This window comes from Muscardinus avellanarius (assembly GCF_963383645.1).
Source record: "Muscardinus avellanarius genome assembly, chromosome: 6".
Classification (NCBI taxonomy): Eukaryota; Metazoa; Chordata; class Mammalia; order Rodentia; family Gliridae; genus Muscardinus; species Muscardinus avellanarius.
The window spans coordinates 68996964-69013786 of NC_137791.1; the positions used below are offsets into that span (position 1 = coordinate 68996964).

General features: G+C 38.1%; 1 protein-coding gene across 2 annotated transcripts in view; it reads left to right on the top strand.

Moving 5' to 3' along the window:
- The window catches only part of WDFY3 (WD repeat and FYVE domain containing 3), a gene marked incomplete at both ends in the record, with an annotated part of 188199 nt that overhangs the window by 147538 nt on the left and 23838 nt on the right, over positions 1-16823 (top strand). For both annotated transcript variants that reach the window (XM_080697358.1, XM_080697357.1), the window contains 9 exons: positions 378-458; positions 1073-1127; positions 1385-1504; positions 5971-6088; positions 7284-7390; positions 8833-8986; positions 12997-13088; positions 13297-13509; positions 16232-16379. In XM_080697358.1, the coding sequence (XP_080553484.1) occupies positions 378-458; positions 1073-1127; positions 1385-1504; positions 5971-6088; positions 7284-7390; positions 8833-8986; positions 12997-13088; positions 13297-13509; positions 16232-16379 (1088 nt within the window). The remainder of the gene's footprint in view (positions 1-377; positions 459-1072; positions 1128-1384; positions 1505-5970; positions 6089-7283; positions 7391-8832; positions 8987-12996; positions 13089-13296; positions 13510-16231; positions 16380-16823) is intronic.

A 16823-nucleotide genomic window follows, 5' to 3' on the forward strand; every position in this document is an offset into this window, starting at 1 on the left:
ATGAAAGTTCTGCCTTGTATGTGTATTCATGTGTTTAGTGAGGTCTCTGTTCTACCGTTTTTTTAGCTAGCATCATTACCTGCAGTCATGTAAATCTTTAGCTCTAACGACCCATTAAGCTAAATATTAAGTTGAATCAACTCTTGAAGTTAATGTTACAAGGCTTTCTTTCTGGTGTTGTGGCAGCATAATTAATGCTCACAATAACTGTTTCTGCTGTGGAACTTTGATGTTCTGTTTATTCTGTATTCTCTTTCTTGCCATTTACTGTAAAGGGATGGTCAGTGCAATAATGAAAATGGCTCACCCATTTCTAGGCTTCTATTAGATTCTTCCCGAGATTTCATTTGTGGTATCGCTGTTTTTAAATTCTCCAGGTTCTTAGCGGTTGTGCCATCACTAACTGACAGTTCAGAATCTGTGTCTGGCCAGCGACCGAACACGAGTGTGGAGCAAGGGTAGGTGGCTTGTTTTGTACACGATACAGTTCACTCATAAAGTTAAGATGGCTCATATCCAGGGAGTATTATTTAACATTATATCAGTGCTTTGTGCCATGGTTGTTGTAGAAAATTTTTCAATACTGGAAACTAGAAGGAATAAAAAAGAAAAATATATGCATAATTACTTGTGTCAAATCACCATTCACATTTGATCAATGATTTTCCTGTCATAAATATTTGTATTTTCGTTCACTTATAAATCTCTTTTAGAACTGTTTACTTACTATGTATTGTTTTACTTATTATGTAGAAAACATGGTATGATATTTCAGTACTTTCATCACATGTCTTTGGGTCTATCTACATAGGATTATAGTAAAAAAAAAAATGTTTGATTAGATCAGTGTTTTTTCAACTCTTGACCTAAAACATATATATTGCATTACACAGATATATTATAATACACCAACAAAGAGAAATCTAAGCACAACTTTCTAAAATAATTTCATGACCTTAATAGGTCTCCTATAGTTTGAAAATTTTCTATACCAGGTGATGTTTCAACTTTGTAATTGCTCAGATTTAAAACTGTGTTGCCTGCAGTCTATTTTCTTCTGTCTTGTTTTCAGATCTGGATTGCTTAGCACTTTGGTTGGAGAGAAGTCTGTGACTCAGAGGTGGGAGGTAAGTTTATAACTGAGCTTCCTCAGTCAATGTGTAGGTCAAGGGTAGAAGTCATACAATCAAAGAAACTGTCACACTGCAGAAAATGTGCACCACAGAGAAAATATTTTTTATTCTTTTTACGAAAAAAGTATTTTGTTCTGAAATCTGTTAAAAAGAAACTGTCCTTTACCTCATTATGCATATAAGTTTTTTTTAAATGAACAAAGTATAAATAATTGATTACTTCAAAGTGAATTTTTATTATCTTTCTCAAGAGAGGTGAAATCAGCAACTTCCAGTATTTGATGCACCTGAACACTTTGGCAGGTAGATCATATAATGATCTCATGCAGTACCCTGTCTTTCCCTGGATCCTCGCAGATTACGACTCAGAGGTAACGCTCAACTCATTCTGCCTAAGTGGAATGCATTCCCCGAATAGTTAAATGGTGCTACAGTTGCCTAGATATGTTATTTGCTTTGTGGTTTAGTGTTCCCATAGGCACAAGCACTTATTTCAAGAGGATGAGAAGTGTTTTATCTTGGACATATAAAATGTTGACCCACTGGTTGTATATTACACATTAATTTTATAGCGGCTACTCAATTTCATTAAGTGTTAATTAATTTTCAACCATTGGTTAATGTCAGACTCATCTGTATAGCTTGAATTTTTTCTCCAAAAATGTAAAGTGATTTATCTACACTGTATTCCTGCCACATGGAAGGACTTTTTTGTACTTCGTCCTTTAAGAAGCTTTGGGAAAACATTTCTGATAAGCACCATTCATGATTTAGGGATCAAAGTCAACAGCAAGCAGGCATATATAATTATCAGCCTTCTCTCCCTTTGCCTTCCGTGTGATAGAGGTCTAATTAGTTTTGAAATAGGTCAAAACAAGAGAAGTATAGCCCTTGATTTATCAACAAGCAATGAAGAAAAGATTAATCACTTTTTTTTTTTTAAGAAATATGATCATTTAGCTGGGCGTGGTGGCGCACGCTTGTAATCCCAGCATTCGGGAGGCTGAGACCCGGAGGATCATGGTTCGCAGACAGCCTCAGCTACTTGGTGAGGCCCTCTGCAACTCAGTGAGACCCGGTTTCAAAATAAAGAATAAAAAATACGGTAGGGGGTGTGGCTCAGAGGTCAAATGCTCCTGGGTTTTGCCCAGACCCGCAAAAAAAGAAAAAAAAAAAAAAAAAGAAATATGATCATTTATTTTAAGCCAAGGAAAGACAAGACAAAAACAGCTCCCCCCAAACAGGGGGGAGGAGTCACTTAAAGAGAGTAACCCAATTAATCATTCTTCAAATTAAGAAACTCATTGGACATTCCTGTTCACTAGGATGAAAGCTGGGACATTCCTATTCACTAGGATGAAAGCTGCTTTTATTATCAGAAATTTTATAAGCCAGTTGTGGTGGCGCACATTTGTAATCCCAGCACTTGGGAGACTGATATAGGAAGATATGGGTTGGAGGCCAGCCTCAGCTACTTAGTGAGGCCCTCTGAAATTTAGAGACCCTGTTTTAAAATAAAAAGAATAAAAAATAGGGCTAGGGGTGTAGCTTGGAGGTAGAACACCCCTGGGTTCAAGCCCCAGTACCACAAAAAAAAAGAAAGAAAGAAATTTTATAGGTCATCATATTAAGAAGAAAGACAAAAGCTTCTGCCCTCAGAGAATTTTAGTTTAATGAAAGAAAAGAAACCTATCTTACCTACATGGATATGTGTGAGCACATTTGGTGCGTGACTCTATATAGTGCATGTGTAGTTGACATACGTACCCCTGCACATGTAAGTACACAAATAAATGTTATAGAAGAGGAAACTAGGGGTGAATTTAGATAAAATGAAAATGTTTTTTCCTTTAAGTTTACCAAGGAAATATAAAAGAAAATAGAAATTTTAAAGAGTCAAGTAAAACATGGCATTTTTGTGGGGAGAGAATCAAGAACCATATCAACCTGTACTTGATTATGTATCTCAAAGGAACATCATAGATGGCATTGTTGAATGTTTAATTCTTTTGCTCACTTTCCTGATGCAGTTCCGACCCTTGCTCTGTGTCCTCCATTTCAGGAAGTGGCACCACCATCTGTGCCATCACACATAGCAGCCAAGTCTACTTTTTTTTCTGTTTTCATGTACTTGTATTGGTATATTGTAACCACATGTCATAATGAAGTTCAGAGGGACATACATGTACATAGCACTTGGTGGGCTTTCCCCCAGATTCCATATACTCCCTCCCTTTCCTCATATACAAAATTGAGATTGGCATTGATAAGTTCATATATGTGCATAGCATCAATTAAAGTATTTCCTTTATCAAGTCTCATTAAAAACCTGGAAATTAGGCCAAAGACTTAGCAATTACTAGAAGAAGTACCAATACTCCACAACATATAAGCATTAGTAGAAACTTTCTCAGAAATATCCCCAAGTTCAGGAAATTAAAACAAGAATTAATAAGGGGATGACATTAAATTAATAAACTTCAGTGCAGCAAATGAAGCCATCAAGCGTCTAAAGAGAAAGCATGTAGAATGGGAGAAGATCTTTGCCAGCTACTCCTGTAGAGGACTAATATCTAGAATATACAAAGAACTTCAAAAATTAAAACAAAACCCCAATCCAAAATAGGCAAGTGAGCTACTTAGCGAGGTCCTGTGCAACTCAGTGAGACCCTGTTTCAAAATAAAGAATGAAAAAAAAAAAAAAATAGGGCTGGGAATGTAGCTCAGAGGTAGAATGCCCCTGGGTTCCATCCCCAGTACTGAAAAAAAAATAAAATACAAGTGGGCAAGTGAACTAAGTAGACACTTAACAAAAAAAAGAAATACAGATGGCCAGTTTGCCATTTAAATGTCGTTCTGGCATCTCCATCGGTGCTGCTGATGCCTCATTTAATTCCCCGCCTCTTTCATGGGGCCATTACGTCCCTCTCCAACTGTACTGCTGCTCTAGTCTGCTCTTCTTCACTCCATCCTTTCCTCTGCAGCCAGTTTCTGAAACACAAATATAACTGTGCCATCCCCTTTTTTTAAAAAAGTTCAGTGAATCTCCCTCATAAGTTGGGAGTTTAGCAACCTTGGTAAAGCATCCTTTCCCAGGCAGCTCCTGCCTGATCCATTGTGTGCTCCCAGCACCACTCTCCTGGCATACTGCAGTGAGCTTTTCCTGTGCAGCCCAGCCTGCCAGGAATTCGCCCCTGCCCCATCTTTCACATCTTCCTCCACCTACTGACTCACCTGGCTGGCTTCACTGCATTTCTCAAGACACACTCAAACATGACCTCTGTGATGTGAGCCCTCTGCTCTTTCTCTCCTCCACCCACTTCTGTTCCCATACTGCCTTGTAGCCTGTGTCGTGATACTTTTATCCCTTTTTAATCATGGTACTTTGTTTTATAGTGAATTGTTAACTATGTTATTTATCTGATCCTACTCAATTGTAAGGTTCTAGCATGTAGACTTCTTATGTATCTCTCAAATCCCAACCCATCAAACAGTGGCTGGTATTTGTAAGGCACTTGAGTGTTTATTGAATCATGTATAAATGAGGGACTCTGCATGTAGTCATGTACTTTGAAAAGACAAATGTAGTAGCTTGACTTGTATTCAGTAGTGTGGATCTGTTTCTCCTGCCCAAGTTTTTAAAAATTTTTTATTGATACATTGTAGTCATATATCTTAATGCCAAGATTTTTTGTTTGTTTGTTTTTTGTGTTGTTTTTTTTTTTTTTTTTTTGGTGGTACTGGGGTTCCTAGAAGCCCTTCTACCTCCAGGCTACACTCCCAGACCTATTTTTTATTTTTGGAAACAGGGTCTCTTAAGCCAGCGCGGCTGGCTTCAAACCTGCGCGATCCTCCTGTTTCCGCCTCCCAAGCACGGGGATGACAAGCGTGCGCCACCACGCCCGGCCTTAATGCCAAGATATTTTTAAAAGGATATATATTGTTGGAAATGGTGGTGCATGCTTGTAATCCCAGTATTTGGGAGGCTGAGACAGGAGGATCATAGGTTCATGGCCATCTTCAAGTACTCAGTGAGGCCCTCCACAACTTAGTGAGACCTTTTATCAAAATAAAAAATAAAATAAGAATGAGAGTGTAGTTCAGAGGTAGAATGACCCTAGGTTCAATCCCCAGTACCACAAAAAAGTAAAAATAAAAATAAAAAAGTTAAAAGGACACATTAAATATCCTACAAATATGTATTTCAAATTTCTATTTTTAAAGCCCTCAGGGAGTAAATTTTGGATTCTTTTTAAAATAAATAATTTAGCTCAGTTAGAGATGAGCTTTAAAAATAATCTTTAGTAGTCTAGTAGTTTTATTTAGAAGTCACTTGATCTGGCATGATGTTGTTTTTTAGGATGAGTGAATTACTGAGTGTTTTGGTGTATATCATGTTCAAACCACTCTAGAAAGAAAATGCTCAGAAGTGAAGTTGGAGGGAGCCAAGGTGTGGGGCACAGAAGATATGATCCTGTGGTTACATGGGTGAGGGAGGATAATAAAGAATCAGAGTCCCCTGTGTGTCCTGGGCAGGAACTGGAAGCATTTTTTTCTCTTATTCCTCCTCCCTAAAGCCTGGATCCTGAGCACCTTCCTGTGAAACACGATTTCCAAAGCATTTGTCCTCAAGCTGAGTCAGTTAACAAAGTGCCATGAGCCTGTGAAATACAAACAGTGCACATACAGCATTGCTTTGGACTCCCATCTTGCCTGTTCTGTCCCACAGATACTAACACATTTATAAATCACATTATTCTTTACAGGTAATATATTTATATTGGTCAGAAAATAGGGTATCTAGTAACGTGGCGTTGGATATTGTTTTGTATTTTAGGAGGTAGATCTTACTAATCCCAAGACATTTAGAAACCTGGCTAAGCCAATGGGAGCACAGACAGATGAACGATTAGCTCAGTATAAGAAACGCTATAAAGACTGGGAGGATCCTAATGGTAAGTAACTTTCTGTCTTTGGACTTAGTACCTAAATTCCAAAAGTAAGCCATTATTTAGTTGTCTGGCATCCTTTCATCCTTCCTAACTTGCTTAGGTCACTATATCTATATATGTTATATATGTACACCTATATAGATTGTTAGAGTAGAAAAATCAGATTTTTTGCATGCTAATTGAAGACTATGCGTAGAAGGCGTTCATAGCTAGCTCTTCAGAGTACTGGCAGAAAAATAAGTGTGAGCCAAGCATGGTGGTGCATGCCTTTAATTCCAGTACAGGGGAGGCTGAGAGAGGAGAATCCTAGGCTTCAGAACTGCCTCAGTAACTAAGAAGACTCAGCCACCTAGTAAGACCCTGTTTTAAGACGAGAAAATAAAAAGAGCTGGGAGTGTAGCTCAGAGGTAGAATGCCCCTGAGTTCAATCCTCAGTACTCCCAACCCCCCGCAAAAAAAAAAAAAAAAAAAAAAAAAAAAAAGCTTGTCTGCTTAGCCCTTGGCAGAAATTTTCCACCAGAATCTGGCTCTATCTAATATTTAGTCAAGGAACTACTGTTTCAATTACTGGATTTCTTTTAATTTTATTGTGGTTATTTCGGTAACCCTTTTATATTAAGAAAAAAAGAATAGACTACACGTAAAACTATATTACTTGCTACCTATTATCTTTAATGCTTATTTTGTTTCCCCCACAAACAGAGGAAAAGTCTAAGCCTATTAGTATGCCTTTTTGGTGTCTATCTGCGTGTCTTCCCCCAGCCCTAAAGGAGGTTATATAATAAAAATATATAATACTTCATTATATTCATAGACAACGCTTTACAGAAATATATAATTGCAAAGTAGAACCTAATAAAAAGTAACTCTAAGTCGGTATTCTCCTTTTGTGAAGATGATTAACTATTAAGAGTTAGCTATTGAAATAATGTCTCAAAACATGATGCTGGCAGATGTGCTCAACTCTGAGCGAAAGACCACTGAAGTCTCCTTCCTTTGGATAGCTATACTGCAGCCATGGAAGTGAAGGAGAGATGTGTCACTGTGAGTCTCCCTGCGAGGAGTGCCGGCAGCTAACTGCGTGGAGCGTGGCACTTAACACAGTCACATTTGCCACCATTTCCAAACCAGTTAATACCAATTTTATTTTTCATATTTCCTCCTCTATTTTCCATTATACTTCAAATGCCTGGGACAGGAGAAACACCAGCCTACCATTATGGCACCCACTATTCATCGGCGATGATTGTGGCCTCGTACCTTGTCAGGATGGAGCCCTTTACACAGATATTCTTAAGGCTACAGGTAAAACTCTAGATTTGGAACTTAATAATTCTATTCAAACCCACTTTTTATTTCAAATTATCACTTTTTAAAAATGCTGTTGCCTTGCCTCTGTAAAGTTTTAGTGACAGAGTCAAACAATTAAAGTGGAACTTTGCTAGAACAAAATTGATGAATGACCTAAAATTCCTTTAGAATGAACAAGTGCCAGAGTACATTTTCTAGCCAGGTATAAGAAATTTATTCCTAATTGATTGAATTCAACAAATTTTTTTTTAAATGATGATATATTCTAGCACATTGGCTGTCTTCTTGATTATAATTGCTTTGTCCACATTCTTTTCTATTTATTCAGCAAATATTCATTGAACACCTGTTTTAGATACTGGATAAGACATGGATGAAAAAAAGATGAAAGCCCTGCTTTTTGGTGTTTATAGAGTTTAGTTAAAAAAGATAGCAAAACATAATAAATAAACCAGAGTGTTTAGAATGTGATTAAAGGTATCAGAAAAATACAAATCATGGAAAGAGAGGCGGGAGTTGGGAGAACACAGGAGTCAGTATAAAACAGTGTAGGAATAGGTCTCCTCTAAATAAAACTCTGAGGGAGGTGGGAGTTTCTCCAGCAAACACCCAGAGCAAGTGTGCTCTGGGCAGAGGGCAGGTGTGTGCCTGGCCTGCTTGAGGAGAAAGCAAGGCGGCCAGTGTGTCCTGAGTGGAGCAGGAGGAAGGGAAGTTGGAAGGCCTGAGGGAGGAAGGAAAACAGGTGGGTTGGGGCATGCCCTGGTAGCCTTTGGATGGGCTTCGGCATTTCCCCACGGTGAACGTCATAAGACAAATGTACCGTGTCACCTAAACCATAGCATATGGAGTTTGATGAGAGAAGGAAAGTATATCTAGGGGGTATACTAAAAGGTATATCTAGGGTATGTAGGAGCCTGATTATGGGCAAGAAATTCTTTTTTCCACTTAAACTTGTTTTATCAACCTGTATAGGACTTTCTGATCACCTTTCCTAAATTCTCCACTTAATTCTCATTCGTATAAAACTTGGCTGTCATGTTAACTTATAAAAGTAGCCAAATATATGTGTAATAGCTTGTATATTTCCAACCGTAGTCTGCATTAGAATATTTTCTTAGGAAGGTATCCTCAATCTATGGAAAAATTCATATTTTCTTACAGTCTTGCCCTTTCTCTACAAACTAATATTTTAAATGACTTTCAAAAGTCTATATTTGCATTTCTCTTTGATTATATAATAAATACATTGAATATCCTTTGTAAGAGGCACTACAAAGAAAATTGCATTTTCTTTTTGTGATCATTTTAAATTTTGTGTGTCTAAATAAGGAGAAATTGAAATACAACCAGATTCCAAGCTCTCACGCCCTTGAACTTGACAGAGCCTATGGGGTGGGACTGCTTCTCTAATGGACGCCTTTTCGTCCTGCCTGCAGGGTGGTCACTTCGACCTGGCTGACCGGATGTTTCACAGTGTGCGTGAGGCCTGGTATTCAGCATCAAAGCACAACATGGCAGACGTCAAAGAGTTGATCCCAGAGTTTTTTTACTTACCAGAATTTCTGTTCAATTCCAACAACTTTGATCTAGGTATGTAGAGCTCTGTCTTAGGAATGATAACCAGGAAAAAAACAATAGAAACAAGTCACTTTTCTGAAGATTGTCTATACACATTAACACAAAGTGATGTCTTTGTGGTTTTATTATTTACTATGATTGGATGCGTATAATTAAGTATAAGGAGAAAAGCAAGTTTATTCCCCAAAGAGCTGTTTCAAATGTAAAGTCTGAGAGACATTTACAAAATGACAGATTTCATCTTAATGTGAAAAATCTGAAAATTCTTAGCTTTGAAATTCATCAGTAACAAAAATGGCATATCTAAATTTTTATGTATTGTTTTAATCTTGTATATTGCCTAAGACATTCTCGGTGTATATGCTAATGTGTTTTTAAATTGAATTTCAAAGTAACTTTAAGTAAATCTCCTCTCTTTATCTTATTAGGATCCTATTTTCTAGAAAAACAGTACCAAATCAGCATTTATACAAAGGAGAGAGACTTCATCAGTAGTGTTTTTATATTGTCTGGCAGAAGAAATAGATTTGACTTTGGTTACAGTTTCTTGGAACACAATTTGATGATCTGTGTTTCTGAGTATTTCTTTGAAAACCTATCAGAATTCCATTGTTTCCATATGAGAATATTTCTGCCACATATTGTTCTATTTTTTTCCTTTCTTACTACCATGTATTTACTGTTTTTAAGACTTAAGCATGTTTGCCAAAGGTAGTGGTGCACACCTATAATCCTATCCACTCTGGAGGCTGAGGCAGGCTGAGGCAGGTGGATTGCAAGTTTGACACCAGCCTTAGTAAGACCATGTCTCAAAATAAAAAATAAAAAGGTCTGGGGATGTAGCTTAGTGATAGAGCAACCTTCTGGGATCCATCCCAGTACACCCACTACACACACACACACACACACACACACACACTCACTCACACTCAGTTAATATAAATCATTACCATATCACCTTCACATTTTATTAATAGAAATTTCAGGGAAATATTCATATTCTTTATATACTTTATAATTTTTCTTTTTAAATTTTTTCTAAAATAGCTTTTATTATTTTAATCATTCATCAGTCCTAGCTTTAAAAAATGGAACTTAGTTGGAAATATGGTAAGACTCCCAATGCCCCTAGCAGAAGCTCTCATTACTTTTGACCTGGACTTGGAGCTCACTCTTGAGAAAGAATGGAATAGATGGTTAGCAAGCAAAATCAATAAATAGGTACCCCCACATTGAGAAGTGGATGCATGTTGGTGTTTTCTTATGGCCAGTTATAATTCCCCATGAAGAATGGTGCCTTCTTCCCTAGGGATACCAATTTCAATGGACAGGTACAAAAAGAAAAAAGTTCCCCAAATCTTTCAGAAATTCTGAATCAATTATGATAATTTTTGTTGCAAAGTGGTCCAACCAGACCACTTACAAACCCAACCAAACAATCCACTTTTGAGATAAGGAAATAAAAGAAGGATCTTGTATCTTTGTTATCTTCACCTTTTATAACACATCATCCTCCTTTCTTGAAATCACATATTTTAAAAAATATTCTTTACATTTAAAAGCTAAAAAACATGAAACTCTTATAAGAAAACATAGGAGTACATCTTCATGATCTTAAATGTGGCGATGGATTCTTCAGTAGATTATCAAGAGCACAAGTAGCAACAACAAAAGAGAGGCGACGAAAGGGTTAGGTCTCACTCTCCATTTCAAGGGCACGTCTTAAAGTTTGTGCCACTACCCAGTAGTACTCAGCTAGTGACCAAGCCTTAAACACATATACTTTTGGGGGACCTTCCAGCCCAAACTTTAGCAATAAATAAACCTCAAAAAAGTACACCTAGTGAAAGAAGCCACAGAAAGTAACAAGAGACATGATTGTCTTCATGGGAGGTACTCAAAATAGGTAGAGCCACAGAGGCAGAACACAGATTGGTGGTGACTCTGGTCTAGAAGGAAAGAGAAATAATGGGTGCAAGATTTCCTTTGGGGTGATGGGAATCTTTTGGAACTAGGTAGTAATGATGATTTCCTAACACTGTGAATGTACTAAATGCCACTGAATCTTTAAAATGGTTTAATTATCCTATGTGCATTTCACCTCAATAGAAAAAAACACATAGAACTAAATCTGGCCTGCCCCTCTGCCAAGACAGTGTAGTGAATGAGGTCAAAGAAAGCCCTTGGGTTTTTCTCTGATTCTGGAATGTTTTTGTCCTCTTCTCCTTGAATGTATATGAAGGGGAAACTGCAGCATAGCCGGATTAGACCAGGAGTCTTTCTGCAAACTGTATGCTCTTTATTTCTAAATTGTAGAAACTAAAATGTTTCTATCACTTGGGTATTCAGGCGTCGGCAAAATGTGGAAAAGGCTATAACTCAGGAAGCCTGGGGATTGTTACCTGCCTTATTATAAAAAACTTGAGTATAGAAAGCATTTCAGTAGGGTTGGAAGGGACTATGTGAAGTATATCTCCTTGCAGTGATAAGGTAGAATAACCTGGGGTTTTGGGCTTTAGTCATATAGTTATTTTCTAATCAAGTCAACATATTCCTTTAATCAATAAACTAGTCTTATCTCTCATTTAATATCACATTATAAATAACCAAATGGCAGTCATGGAAACATGATAGTTTCTAAAGGAAATGCTGGCTTTCATTTGGAATTAGCTTTGTGCTCCCAAATTTCAACCAGTAGAACTATTTAATCAACTGCTATGAAGCTAGTGAGTCAACTTTGTTGTTTATGGTCATTTGTTAACAGTTATAATTTGATTTGTACCCATGAAGGCTCCATAAGCTAAAAAGACTTTTTTGTTGTTTTATTTCAAGAAAGAAGAAAAGAGAGAGCCTATTTCTCTACATGTCAATCCCACTCAATGTTCTTTTCTGTGTATATAGATGGATTTCATAGCAAATTATTTCTTTAGTACTTCAGAGATTATCTGTCTATGCCTAAAATAACAGTTTATAGTCTTTCAAAATATTTTTTCTGTTAAAAGATACAAGAACAGCAAAAGTTATATTGTTTCAGATTTCATGTTTTTAAGATAAGTCCTCAATGCAAAATACATCTCAGTTCTACAAAATTCTCTTGAGAATTTAAGTGTCAAAAATATGAGAAACCTCCTGTATGCACTTATCTCCAGGAAACTCAAAACAGTATCCTCACAGAGGGTTTCAATGAAAGGAGTCCTGTGGTCAGTAGAAATGTGTGTCTGGTGTCTCCCTTTGAGAAGGACAGTGCATATTAGCAAATTGAAACCTCCAAGGAATCTTGGAGGGAGGATACATGTTGAACTTTGTATTGCTTAGCATTTCCTGAGGACACTTGAGAGCAGAGGCCCCTCAGTTTTGCTAACACTTCATAAATCTTTCTCAGGAAGTGCTCGGTCTTGGGGAAGTACCAGAGTTGATTTCTTGGAGACTCTCCTGTGGTAAAATTTTATAGTTCTGGAAAAATATCTAACAAGAAAAGTTCTGTCTCTGCCTTTTTTTTTTTTTTTTTTCCCCCCGGCTCTGGGGATGGAACCCAGAGGCATTTGACCTCCAAGGTACACCTCCTGCCCTATTTTTTTATTCTTTATTTTGAAACCGGGTCTCACTAAGTTGCAGAGGGCCTCACTAAGTAGCTGAGGCTGTCCATGAACTGTGATTCTCCAGTCTCAGCCTCCGGAATGCTGGGATTACAAGCGTGCACCACCACGCCTGGCTTGTCTCTGCCATTTTTTGTTTGTTTGTTTTTTGGTGGTACTGGAGGTGGAACCCAGAGGCTTTCTACCTCCGAGCTATACTTCTAGACCTATTTCATATTTTATTTGGAAACAGGGTCTCACTAAGTTGCTGAGAGCCTCACTAAGTAGCTGAGGCTGGCTTTGAACCTGTGTGATCCTCCTGTCTCAGCCTCCCAAGCGCAGGGACTACAAGCGTGTGCCACCACGCCCAGCTGTCTCTGCCATTTTAAATGAAGTTCCCATATGTTCTATTCTTTCCCTTTATTTTTAATCTCTCTGTTTTCACAGGCTGTAAACAAAATGGCACCAAACTTGGAGATGTTATCCTTCCACCATGGGCAAAAGGGGACCCACGGGAGTTCATCAGAGTCCACCGGGAGGTAATGAGAGCACCCTGCACTGAGAGTGGGGTCACACTTGGCCAGTGACCACAGAAGACCATGGGCAGCTTATCACCCAATCATTGAAGTTACTAATATGATCTGTATGGATTTGGGTTTATTCCCCCTTGACTACTAGCCAGGATTCTTTACTTTTGAGTAAGTAATAAAAGCAGGAGGTGACTCAACTGGTATTTTCAAATTACAGGCTTTGGAGTGTGATTATGTGAGTGCCCATCTACACGAGTGGATTGACTTAATCTTTGGCTACAAGCAACAGGGTCCTGCTGCAGTAGAAGCTGTAAATGTCTTCCATCACCTTTTTTATGAGGGTCAAGTGGATATCTACAACATAAATGACCCGCTAAAGGAGACAGCCACCATTGGGTTCATTAATAACTTTGGTCAAATCCCTAAACAGGTATAGATGTTCTTTTCATATCATCAGTGTACTCTCTTTCATTTTTTAAGTTCTGTGATATTCCTCTCTATGGTAGATGACCATGTGATAATTAAGTTTAGACTTAGGTTGTAAATTACCATAAATATTTTCCCATTAAAGTAATAGATCCTAGAGTACTGGTTTCTCTTCACTTTGACATAAAATTAATGGGAACTTTGTTATGTTATGTAAAGAGGATTTTCACTCACAGACCTAGAGCAGGGCATGTTTTCCTACCTGCTCAAGACCTAGTAAGAGGGTAGGCCACAGCAGACACAGAGATGGGCCAGTGGGAGCCAGTGCTGATTTAGGGAGGAAGTTGACATGATCATATTTAAACTCTAATAGTTCATTCTGTGAACTCAACCCCCCCCTCTCTCTCTTTCACACACACACACACACACACACACACACACACACACACACACACACAGCAGGGTTGCTAAATTAAGGGCAGAAGAGCATTTAGGAAGCTATTTTAGAAACTGGCTTAGAGTAGACTTTGACATATGTCTGAAGAGTACTGCACTGTGAGGTCCTGTGTCATAGGAATGCCCAGGACAGACAATAGCTGTTCTCACCGCCATCGCCATTGGGAGCCTATAGAGGAAGACCAAAAGCCACGCCCTTTGCACTCAAGCACTGTAGATCCCCAGGTCACCTCTGGCTGTCATACCACCATACAGGAGTGGCGAGGAGTTTCAGCAGTAAACAGTGCAGCTGGGGCAAGGTAGACATTGCCCTGTTGTTCACACCACCCCTGCGCCAAGTGCCTGTGGCCTTGCCCCTGGCCACCTTCTCTGTTCATGCTTCGCATATCTCTCCTGCAGTCCCTTTTTATGAGCTTTTCCCACTCTGAGGTTTCCAAGGTTGACACTTCGGAACATGCAGGATAATTGCACTTCTTTGTGAAGAAACAGTAAACGGAGGGATGGTTGGAACTGCACCATTCACAATGCAAAAGAAATGTTTACTTTTTTTTTTTTTTTTGGTGGTACTGGGTTCCTGGAAGCCCTTCTACCTCTGGGCTACACTCCCAGACCTATTTTTACATTTTTATTTGGAAACAGGGTCTCCTAAGGCAGTGCGCGCGGCTGGCTTCGAACCTGCGCGATCCTCCTGTCTCTGCCTCCCAAGCGCGGGGATTACAAGCGTGCGCCACCACGCCCAGCAGAAATGTTTACTTTTAAAACAATGTTTGTCGATAAACTCTACTCACACTGAAGAATCTGACTTAAACCTTTATTCAGTTAACCTTTCCTTCTCCTTGAGGGCTCCAAGAACAAGAGCCATGATTATTATCATAGGAAATCAAGACACCTGCACTAATGCAGGATTTTTCTGCTGCTTTGAAGGCCAGCAAATTAGGAGATAGAATTTGGCTACCAAAGTATTTCTATGACATTCCATTGAGTAATCGAGAATACTTTCAAGTGGAACAATCCTAGGAAATCTAGATTTTATGGTCACTCTATCCATGTAACTTTATATACCTGTGGCCTGCACAATGTTCTATCCTCTGGTCTTCACATAAAAGTTCTTCAGCAAATGTTTATTCATAAGCATGCTTTACATTCTGTATTTCAGAACCCACCAAAGATACTAGAGCTGTGGCTCTATGCCCCTGCATATAGCTTAAAATAGGAACAAAATGTTTAAAGGTGTAGCAGCCTATGGTGCTCATCTTCCTTTACCCAAACAGCATTTTTCCCACTTTTTCTCCTGGAAATCCAGAACCTCTACTTCACAAAATGTGACAGTATCATACTCATCTTCAACCTCATCTCATCCAAGCTTTTCAGATGCTTCCTAAAATATTCATTTCCCAGTCGAAACTATTCTGTGGCTGTTCTGAAGATCTACAGTATTTGAATAATCTTAAATGTACATTAATATTTTTGGTCTTTTAAAAATATGGAACAAAAATGCCCAAGATTCTTTTCTTTTTTGTTGTTTCATTGCAAAGTAAAAAGGTGATAAAAGTTGACTCTTTAAGCAAATCAGTAAAATCTTAAAAAAAAAAAAACACCAAAACACTGTTGCTAAGCCGGGTGTGGTGGCACATGCTTATAATCCCAGTACTTGGGAGACTGAGACAGGAGGATCACAGGCTAGCAGCTAACCTCAGCTTCTTAGTGAGGCCCTCCACAACTTAGTGAGACCCTGTTTCAAAATAAAGAATAAAAATAGGGCTGGGAGTGTATCTTAGAGGTAAGATTTCCCTGGGTTTAATCCCCAGTAACACACACACACACACACACACACACACACACACACACACACACACACTGCTGTTGCTAAATCACATGAAGAAAGGCCATGTAGAAGCCAGAATAATCTGCCCACTTCAGTGTTATAGGACAGTATTAGGTTATTAAGAAATGGTTGCCTTTTCAACATCATTGGAAAATAACTGTTGATCAACTGTAGTTTGAGTAATTTTCATTCAGAAAATTAATTCATCTTAAAATAGGACCTGATTACAACCCAAGCTTTAATACCATAATCCTGTACCTTCTTATTAACTTGTGAGTTCTCTGGCAGTCTTCTTTGCCTCTTTGGATTTCTTCCCTAAAATGTAAGTGGGGATGATACAGTACGTAACATTTGTTGTGAAGTTTAAGTGAAACAAGAGCATACTGCCTGGCATATAAAAGGCTTAGTAAGTGTTATTTTTCACTATTCATCTTCTTTGCACCAGTTATTTAAAAAGCCTCATCCACCAAAACGAGTGAGGAGTCGACTCAATGGAGACAATGCCGGAATCTCTGTCCCTCCAGGAACCACAAGTGACAAGATCTTCTTCCATCACCTAGACAACTTGAGGCCTTCTCTGACACCTATAAAAGGTAAGATGATGGGAAGGAAACCTTTGACTCATGATCTGAAGGGATTGTTAAATAATCCTAGTTTAGCAGTAAAAATATGTTTTTCAGCAGTAAAGTTTTTTGTAGTATATGCTATTACATTTTGTGTTAAGTTGATAAATACTGGTATTTATCATTTTTTCTTATTTACTTTTTCTTATCTGTCTTAATTTTTACTTTTATTTGTCCATATTCTGCCTGTCAGAAATTGTAGGAAGGAGAGCATATTTTCAATATGCGAACTAAAAGACATGTTTTTATAATGGTATGGTTATCTAAAAGTACTTTTTTCAATTAAAAATATTTCCCTCATGATGAAAAAGATATTTTGTTAAAGTCTTGAAGTTGTCATTTTAAAAATATTTAAGAATTGTAGCATCAAAGTCTAATAACTTGGTTGGCTACACTCTGTGCCAGTGTTTCTCA